A 9,608-nucleotide genomic window follows, 5' to 3' on the forward strand; every position below is an offset into this window, starting at 1 on the left:
AGGGGGGGGGGTAGAGGGGGGGGGGGGGAGAGGGGGGGGGCAGGAAGGGCGAGGGAAAGGAGGGAGAGGGCAGGGATAGAGGGGGGGGGCGAGAGGGGGGGATATAATCTCCGCCGATCTCGGCAATCAGCGCCTGCGGCGCGTCGCCCGTGCCGCGGCGTGGTAGGGCGGCGGGGTAGACAAACTGAGGCGGTGGTCGCACCTGATCGGTTCCTTGGCCCACTCAGCCATCACTCAGCTCATAGTCCAGGTAGGGCGGGTGGAGGAATAGACGTGTGGCCGCACCCGACCCCGAGCAATCTCGGGCGATCTCGGGCGATCTCGGGCAATCTCGGGCGATCTCGGGCGATCTCGGGCGATCTCGGGCGATCTCGGGCGATCTCGGGCGATCTCGGGCGATCTCATGTCACAGACTGCAGCGCGCCTGAGGCTGCAGCGGCTGCAGCGGCTGCAGCGGCCGCTGGGGAGACTTGAGCGGCTGGTGCTGCCGCTGCGCCTGCTGCTGCTGCGCCTGCTGCTGCTGGTGCTGCTGGTGCTGCTGGTGCTGCTGGTGCTGCTGGTGCTGCTGGTGCTGCTGGTGCTGCTGCTGCTGCTGCTGCTGCTGCTGCTGCTGGTGCTGCTGCCGCTGCTGCATCTGCTGCGCTTGCTGCTGCTGCGCCTGCTGCCTGCGTGGTCTCTCCTGCTCCTCTCCGAAGAGATGAGCGTCCGGATCAACGCCGCCTCCGCCTCCTCTGCCTCCGCCTCCTCCTCCTCCGCCTCCGCCTCCGCCTCCTCCTCCGCCTCCGCCTCCGCCGCCACCGCCGCCGCTTCTGCCGCCTCCTCCGCCGCTGGCGCGAGCGGCCGCGGGTGCGACGGCGGAGGCGGAGGCGGAGGCGGAGGCGGAGGCGGAGGCGGAGGCGGAGGCGGCGGAGGTGGTGGCGGCGGCGGTGGAGGCGGCGGCGCGACCGGCGGCGGGCGCGGCGAACGAGCGGGCGGGCGGCGGTGGTGCGGGCATCGGTGGTGCGGCACCTAATGGGGAGGGTTTGGGGTGTCGGCTGTGAAGGGGGTACGGTGCTGGCTCTACGAGATCTCACATCTCCCCGTATCTCCCCATATCTCCCGTGACGAGGTAAGTGTGCTGGCGGAGCCGACTCTGGCACCGGCAGCGACGTGCCGTCAGGGACGCTTATGGCCGGCAATCTCTCGGCAACCTCTCGGCTGCCTCTCGGCTACCTCTCGGCTGCCTCTCGGCTGCCTCTCGGCTGTCCCTCGGCTGCCTCTCGGCTGCCCCTCGGCTGCCTCTCGGCTGCCTCTCGGCTGTATCTCGGCCAATCTCTCGGCTGCCTCTCGGCTAGACCTCTCGGAGCCGCTCCTCCAGGTGCGCCCACAGCGGCACTTCCGCCGGCGAGGGTTGCGCAGGCGGGGGTGAGGAGGAGGATGCCTCTCCGGACGGTCACGTTAGCGACGACGAGCTTGGTGCCTGTTTCACAAGGCGGGAGAGAGGCGGGGAGGGGGGGGGGGGGGATGAACAGACGCGGTTCACAGCGCGGTGCGTGCGGGGCACACACACACACACACAGAGCGGGGGCATCACACACGCGAGGCGGTGTGTGTGCGGTCTCAGGGAAAGGCATCCCCGCACAGTCACAAGTGCAAGAGTCAGCGGGGGAGAGAGGGGCACGCGAGGCGGTGTGTGTGCGGTCTCAGGGAAAGGCATCCCCGCACAGTCACAAGTGCAAGAGTCAGCGGGGGAGAGAGGGGCACGCGAGGCGGTGTGTGTGCGGTCTCAGGGAAAGGCATCCCCGCACAGTCACAAGTGCAATAGTCAGCGGGGGAGAGAGGGGCACGCGAGGCGGTGTGTGTGCGGTCTCAGGGAAAGGCATCCCCGCACAGTCACAAGTGCAAGAGTCAGCGGGGGAGAGAGGGGCACGCGAGGCGGTGTGTGTGCGGTCTCAGGGAAAGGCATCCCCGCACAGTCACAAGTGCAATAGTCAGCGGGGGAGAGAGGGGCACGCGAGGCGGTGTGTGTGCGGTCTCAGGGAAAGGCATCCCCGCACAGTCACAAGTGCAATAGTCAGCGGGGGAGAGAGGGGCACGCGAGGCGGTGTGTGTGCGGTCTCAGGGAGAGGCATCCCCGCACAGTCACAAGTGCAATAGTCAGCGGGGGAGAGAGGGGCACGCGAGGCGGTGTGTGTGCGGTCTCAGGGAAAGGCATCCCCGCACAGTCACAAGTGCAATAGTCAGCGGGGGAGAGAGGGGCACGCGAGGCGGTGTGTGTGCGGTCTCAGGGAAAGGCATCCCCGCACAGTCACAAGTGCAAGAGTCAGCGGGGGAGAGAGGGGCACGCGAGGCGGTGTGTGTGCGGTCTCAGGGAAAGGCATCCCCGCACAGTCACAAGTGCAAGAGTCAGCGGGGGAGAGAGGGGCACGCGAGGCGGTGTGTGTGCGGTCTCAGGGAAAGGCATCCCCGCACAGTCACAAGTGCAAGAGTCAGCGGGGGAGAGAGGGGCACGCGAGGCGGTGTGTGTGCGGTCTCAGGGAAAGGCATCCCCGCACAGTCACAAGTGCAATAGTCAGCGGGGGAGAGAGGGGCACGCGAGGCGGTGTGTGTGCGGTCTCAGGGAAAGGCATCCCCGCACAGTCACAAGTGCAAGAGTCAGCGGGGGGGGCAGGGGTGCGCCGATTGGGGTGAGCGTGGAGAGGTCGCGGAGCCGGCTAATTAGTCAATTAATATAATATTAATTAATGAGTCGCCGATTGGGGTGAGCGTGGAGAGGTCGCGGAGCCGGCTAATTAGTCAATTAATATAATATTAATTAATGAGTCGCCGATTGGGGTGAGCGTGGAGAGGTCGCGGAGCCGGCTAATTAGTCAATTAATATAATATTAATTAATGAGTCGCCGATTGGGGTGAGCGTGGAGAGGTCGCGGAGCCGGCTGTACTCGAGCGCCACCACGCGCTGGCCGCCGTCCGACAGCAGCAGCCTCAGCATCCGGCCTACGGGCGCCTCTCCCATCCCTCCCCACATCTCCCCGTATCTCCCCACATCTCCCCGTATCTCCCCATATCTCCCCACATCTCGCGCTGATGGCCTACGGGCGCCTCTCCCATACCTCCCCACATCTCCCCGTATCTCCCCACATCTCCCCGTATCTCCCCACCTCGGCCCGCATTAGCTGCGGCTTTAGCTGCGGCCTCTCTGCAGACTCTGCATTCAATGCGACTGCCCACCCCCTCTCCTGAGATTTCCTGAGCTCGCACCTCACGCCTCGCGAACCTTGCCTCCGTGTGCTCCGCGAGTGTGCGTGTGAGCCGCGTCGGCCTTGCTGCGACGTGTGCACCACTGGCCTGGCTGGCGGACTCGCGTCTCTCTGCTAGGGCGTGTGCACGACTGGCCTGGCTGGCGGACTCCCGCCTCTCTGCATGCAGACACCGAGCCGGTGGGGATCTCCCGCCTCTCTCCCCATAGCTCCCCAGATCTCGACTGCGTCTCTCTGCATGCAGACACCGAGGCGGTGGGGGTCGGGAGGTCCGTCGGGGTGCTTGTCTGGCCGGTTCCGCTGCTCCTCGACCAGTGTGATGTCGCTCACCTCCACCTGCGCCGCGGCGGTGGAGGCGGGTGGAGGTGGGTGGAGGCGGGGTGGCAGCGACCGGCTCACCCGGCGACCGCTTACCGGCGGCGACATCGCTACCGCCAGCTAAGGTCTGCTACTCGCCACGCACCACTTGCAGCAAGAACGGCCCCGTCAGGCAGAGCTGGTGCATCGCCGCCACTCCGGCGGGCAGCGGCAGCGCGGCGACGCCGAGCGCGTCGAGGTCGGTGTGGATGAGCAGTGGCTCGAGGCGGAGCTGGCGCGCCGCTGCCGCCTGGCTCGCCCAGGGAGGCGCGTGCAGCTCGGTGGCCGCCATCCACTCGTTCTTGTTGGCAGAGCAACGACTGCGCTGACCCGGAGAGGAGCGGCGGTTCAGGACGCCAGCCGAAGGCGCGCTGCGCGATTTGTTTTCTTCTGAGCTCTCTCGAGGTTCTCGAGGTGGATATATCCGGAGAGTGGCTTGCTGCTCGCTGCGATGGCGAAGAAGTCGTCTCGTCACACGCCAAGGGCTTATGCTCTGTCGAGACGTGAGGCGTATGCGCCCAGGAGGGGAGGGCGCATGCGTAACGACGCTGCTAGAGATGCCTTTCGGGGCCCAGAGATAAAACTTCTGATGCCATGCGTGACCTAGTAGTGTCCCCAGCTATGGGCGTGTCCACGTTGGAGCCAGGTGTGGTGTGGACGCGAGAATAGCTCCGCCGTTCATGGAGGCAACCGATGCGAGTCGACTGGTGTGTGTCGTCGTGGTTTCGTATCAAGAATTCTCTCTCTCTCTCGAGGTGGATATCCTTTGGCCGCGTTGGGTAGCGAGGATTGGTGTAACCCGAGCCACTCTGAGCTCTCGAGGTTCTCGAGGTGGATTAGTTAGTTATTAATTAATTAATAATTAATGATCATCGGGCGGCGGCGCGGCGCGGCGGCGGGCGGCGCGGACGGAGCGGGGCGGCGCGAACATCTGTCCTGATCAGGCCTCGACCTTTGACGCAGAACAATGGTCGCGCCGCCCTCGACTCAAGGGGCTGCCTTCCACCCGCCGCTGCTCAGGCCGGGGGAGGGGGGGAAACCTCCTGTTCCTCGCGGAACGGGAGCAGCCCCCTCCTTGCCCGGTCTGCGAAGCAGGGCGGTGGTCGTGCCATCTTCGCTTCAAAACGACCACGCCGCAATCGTCGCCGGCGCGCGACACGTTCCCGGAGGCCGGACTGTCCTGGTCGAGAGTGTGTGCCGCCAAGGCGGGGCTACTCGGGGACAGTGCCGACGGGGCGCGGCTCGTGAGACGACTCCCGCGAAGGCACGGCTGGCATCCGTGGCGTGGGGCTCGCCTTCGAAAAGTCGGGCATGGCTCTCCCCGCAACTCTATCGCTAACACGCGCGCACCACCGAGACTGTGGTGGGCGCGCTGCGGTCGCACGTCTACCTCCGTCATAGTGCCACGACGTGCGGCCTAGAATTAGCACACGCGCCTCTGCTTGCATACACTAGACGACAGGAAGAGACATGTGAGGCTAGAGCAGCTTGCTCCACCTCTAGCAATCTCACCGGCCTTCGAGGCACGGACGAGACCGTATGTGGGGTCTAGTGAGGTGTCTATGGACGCCCTCCTCATGGTCTAGCTGCCTGCCGCTAGACTTCTCTCGCACTCACGGACAGTGACAATTAAATGGGTGAGTGTTTGCGAGCTGAGGCGCGTGTGCTAAATCTAGGCCGCACGTCGTGGCACTATGACGGAGGTAGACGTGCGGCCGCAGCGCGCCCACCACAGTCTCGGTGGGGCGCGCGTGTTAGCAAGAGAGTTGCGGGGAGAGCCATGCCCGACTTTTCGGAGGCGAGCCCCACGCCACGGATGCCAGCCGTGCTTTCGCGGGAGCCGTCTCCCAATAACTCTCACTTTAGCTAAGCCAGGGGAGGCGATTCCGGGGCCGTACAGCAGCTTGATGGTGCTTCGCCGGCGTGCGTCCCGGAGCGGTGCCGGACGGGCGGTCCAGGGGAGAAAACTCGGGACGACGCCGACGGCGCTCTGATTCGACTTTTTACTTCAAACAAAGACAGTGGCACGCGCCGCGGCGCGGTGCATGCCACTGTCAGGAGCGGATCCGCCAGTTAGTCGTGTTCACGCCGGGATCGTGTCCTGAGTAACCTGCCCAGACTTTAGGCTTGGACAGTACTCGAGTACTAGTAGTATAATAGTATGTACATGGGTAAGTGCTCGTTAGACACAGGGAGGCGCGTTGCTGCAATGCTAGCGCTGGCAGCAGCTCTCGACGGCGACGAGGCGGCGCTGCTGGCGTGGCTGGACAGCGGCGGGCGGGTCAACGCGACTTGCGTGGTAGGCGATAGGAGCGGCTTCACCGCGCTGATGCTCGCCGCTCAGGAGGGCCACGAGCGAATGGTCGATTTGCTGTTTCAGCGCGGCGCGGAGATCGACCAGCAGGACAGCGCCGGCTGGACCGCGCTGATGTTCGCCGCCAGCAAAGGCCACGAGCGGGTGGTTAAGCTGCTGCTTCAGCACGGCGCGGAGGTCGACAAGCAGGACGCCGACGGCAGCACTGCGCTGATGCACGCCGCCGTCAGCGGCCACGAGCGAGTGGTCGAGCTGCTTCAACGCGGCGCGGATGTCAACCTGCAGAACAGCAACGGCTTCACCGCGCTGATGATCGCCGGCGCCAACGGCCACCCCGCATTCGTGCTCCGCCTGCTGCGGGCGGGCGCAGACGCGGCGTTGTGCGATGCGAGCGGCAGGACGGCGCTGCAGATGGCCAAGAAGAAAGGCCGCGCCGGCTGCGTGCGCGCCCTCGAAGATCATGCGGCGGCGGAGGCAGCGGCGAGGGCGGTGGAGAGTGCGGCGGCAGAGGCGGAGGCGGCGCGGCATGCCGAGGCGCTGCTGGCGGAGGAGGAGGCGGAGAAGGAGGCGGGGCGCGCCAAGGAGAGCAAGAAGGGGAAGAAGAAGAAGAAGAAGGGGAAGGGTGGCGGGGGTGGCGCTGGGCCGTCGCAGGGGCTGTCCGAGGATGAGGCAGCGCTGGCGGCGGCGGAGGAGGCAGAGGCGGCGGCGCTCGAGGAGAGCGCGAGGCTGGATGTCGGGGCGACGCGTGCGGCGGGGGGACAGGCGCGAGTCGCCGAGCGGCAGGGCGATTCGTCACCGGCGGAGGAGGCGCCGCCTGAGGGAGAGGAGGAGCCGCCGGACGATTTCATCTGCCCAATCACGACCGAGGTGATGAGCGACCCGGTGATGGCGGCCGATGGGCAGTCGTACGAGCGGACGGCGATCGAGCGCTGGCTCGCGACCAAGTCAACGAGCCCTCTGACGGGCGGCGCGCTCGAGCACCCATACCTCACCCCCAACCACATGCTGCGCCGGATGATCCGGGACTGGGAGGGGGCGCGGAAGGCAGCGTGACCAGGCTCGAGATGATGCGCCCCAATGACTAGGTCCAGCCCAGGGTGGCACAGATCTGACGTTTTGTATCTGGGAAAGTATAGAGATGAGAGTGAGCTAGAACCGGACCCGGTCAAAGTCGGCGGGTTTCGGAGGGGGGGTATGACAAAAAACGGCGGGCGCATTTGGGCACATCTCTGCGCACAAGTGCCCGCGTTCTCCATGGCGCTCCGATCGCGTGCAACTGGAGGACGTGGTGATGGTCGCCGAAGGATCGCAGGTGCGTCGCAGGTCAGGCTGATAAGGCCTGGCTACGCGACCATCGAGGTCGACCTGAAGCACGAGAAGGCCGCGGGCGACCGCGAGTCGGTGCAGGCGGCGGAGCGCTCGTACATCGAGCGCACCGCGCCGAAGAAGAAGGAGCCCACCAAGGAGCAGGCGAGCAGCCCGCGGCTCGAGCCGCGGCACGCAAGGCCAAGAAGGCCCGGCGCAGAAGGCGCGCCGGGCGACGGAGGCTGGCGAGCGCGCCGCGAGGGAGGCCGAGCGCGCGGAGGCCCCGCGCGCGCAGCTGCGCGAGAACATCCAGTACGTGATGGCCGGGCTGCGGTCTGCAGCTGCGCAGGCGCGCAGCCAGGCCGGGTCCAAAATAGGGGTCGAATACTCGCTGCCCCCGGAGAGGGACGACGGGTATCGACGCGGCCCCAGCAAGGTGTACGCCACAGTTCCCCAGGGGACCGTGGCGACGACCGTCGCCTCGGACTGGCTCGCGAACGAGCTGGCCGAGCACGGAGAGATCGATGCGGCATACCGCGACCGCATACGTAGTAAGTATACGATCCGCGTGAACGTCGCGGCGCGTCTCCTCAAGAGCCCACGCTGCGAATAGGTACGCGAGGAGCTCGGCACCATCACTGCCGATGAAAAGCTGCCGGAGCCGTTCAACTTGCCGCTGTGGCGGCCAGAGACGCCGGCTAGCTTCGGCAGTGGCGACGAGCCCGACCCGCTCAACGATGGGCGTGTGGACGCTTCCCTCCCCACGGCGCACCTGTCGCCAGCCCGGGCGGCGCTGGTGCGCTCAATGCCGAAATGTAGACGAGACTGAGAGCGGGCCCAAGAAATCGCCGAGATCGTGCAGTCCAGGAAGGGGTTAATCACGCCACACGACACCGCCCCCGCTGCGAATAGGTGCACCGGCTGTTGAGGTTGCACCAGCCACTCTACGCCGCGCGATATGACCTCGGCGCGCTGTGCGCTTCTCGCCGCAATTCGGACCCTTTTGAGCCCGCAACGCCCTACACGGCGAGCCCATACCAGTTCTTTCGAAAGTGGGAGCGGCGGCAGCAGTTAGAGGCGTCCGGACGCGACAGCATGGGTGACCCTCTGAACGGACTTGCGGTGCGTCAGAGCTCCCGCCACCTCTACACAGCGTCGCACTAAGGACGGCGTGCTGTCGCGCGCACGTGACGTAGCTTCAGGATAGATAGGTAGGTTGAAAGAAAGAAAAAACGCTATGGAGAGGCCAGACCCCGGGGAAGGGAGGTCGATATGTCCAATCGAATGTGAGCCACGTGGCTCTGGCGTCTGGGCTGGCCGCCCCGCCTGGCGCGGCGCGTATGTGTGAGTGACTGAGTCGTCGGCGGGATTCCAATGTTGTAGGCGCACGTACGCGCACACGCGCCAGACGACGCAGGGCAGACGATGTGGAGGCGGAGCAGACGCGCAGGGCGAGAGCCGAGACGAGGGAGGGAGCAGGACTTTGCGGAGATCAGCAGGAGGATGTACGAAGAGATTAGGAGCAGCAGGGACCCGAGGGACCATGTGGAAGACGGCTAGTGATAGTCCCCCCCCCATCGGGAGGACGGACCCCGGCGGCTAGTCGCAGACCACACCCACAAAGAACCCTGCACAAACACCGACAAAGATCGCACGGGCGGGGGGGGGGACCTGTTGCTCTTGCTGTTCCTTTTTACCCATCTCACAGTAGAGGTGTCTCTTTTTATTTATTTACGCACACGCACACGCGGGGAAGAATAATAAAAGCAGAGAGACTGGTCAAGGAAGAATAAAAACAAATGCAGTGCAGCACACCAAGCGAGAAAGAAGAGGAGCGAGATCCTGGGGGGTGGCTACATAGAAAACAGGCCCGTCGCTCATCGCACCACCACCCATGGCAGCACAAACTCGCGCCAGATGTCCGCCAGCTCAGTCTGGAGCCGCTCCCTCACGGCTGTCGAAGTGTCGAAGCGCTCCTCGTCCCAAGCGACCAGGTAGCCCAGCCGCACCACCTCGACCGCACGCTTGCGAGCCGCTGTTGGGAAGAGCTCGTGCGACTGCGGCGACCACTCCGCCGCCTTGAGGATGAGCCTGCCCACCGCCACCGCCTCGGCCGCTGGCTGCAGGTTGGCCGGCCTGAGGGAGGGCAGAGGTGTGTCAAAGAGAGGATCCGGCGAGTCGGGGAGAGACCATTGCAGTGCGCGCCTCAGTGCGAGGGCCTTGGCCTCGCCCGCCACGCGCACAAAGGAGACAGGACCAAAGCAATCATCATGTCATCGCACCACCACCCATGGCAGCACAAACTCGCGCCAGATGTCCGCCAGCTCTGGAGCCGCTCCCTCGCGGCTGTCGAAGCGCTCCTCGTCCCAGGCGATCAGGTAGCCCAGCCGCAT

At 65.6% G+C, this 9,608-nt stretch overlaps 3 protein-coding genes across 3 annotated transcripts; 1 reads left to right on the plus strand and 2 right to left on the minus strand.

The window, feature by feature from the left end:
- Window positions 1–234: 234 nt before the first annotated feature.
- EMIHUDRAFT_71845 (hypothetical protein) lies at window positions 235–630 on the minus strand (the record flags this gene model as incomplete). Its single annotated transcript, XM_005785334.1, has 1 exon — window positions 235–630. A coding segment is annotated over one exon (396 nt), but the record flags the coding sequence as incomplete, so codon positions are not given.
- A 4,746-nt stretch (window positions 631–5,376) lies between these two features.
- On the plus strand, window positions 5,377–8,379 carry EMIHUDRAFT_112001 (hypothetical protein; the record flags this gene model as incomplete). The annotated part of the gene is made up of 5 exons (XM_005785335.1): window positions 5,377–5,421; window positions 6,460–6,959; window positions 7,381–7,789; window positions 7,829–8,011; window positions 8,128–8,379. The coding sequence occupies 5 exons, from the start codon at window positions 5,377–5,379 to the stop codon at window positions 8,377–8,379; spliced, it is 1,389 nt and encodes a 462-aa protein (XP_005785392.1).
- Window positions 8,380–9,092: 713 nt separating this feature from the next.
- EMIHUDRAFT_230126 (hypothetical protein) lies at window positions 9,093–9,608 on the minus strand (the record flags this gene model as incomplete). Its single annotated transcript, XM_005785336.1, has 2 exons — window positions 9,093–9,351; window positions 9,520–9,608. The coding sequence occupies 2 exons, from the start codon at window positions 9,606–9,608 to the stop codon at window positions 9,093–9,095; spliced, it is 348 nt and encodes a 115-aa protein (XP_005785393.1).

This window comes from Emiliania huxleyi (assembly GCF_000372725.1).
Source record: "Emiliania huxleyi CCMP1516 chromosome Unknown EMIHUscaffold_161, whole genome shotgun sequence".
NCBI lineage: Eukaryota > Haptophyta > Isochrysidales > Noelaerhabdaceae > Emiliania > Emiliania huxleyi.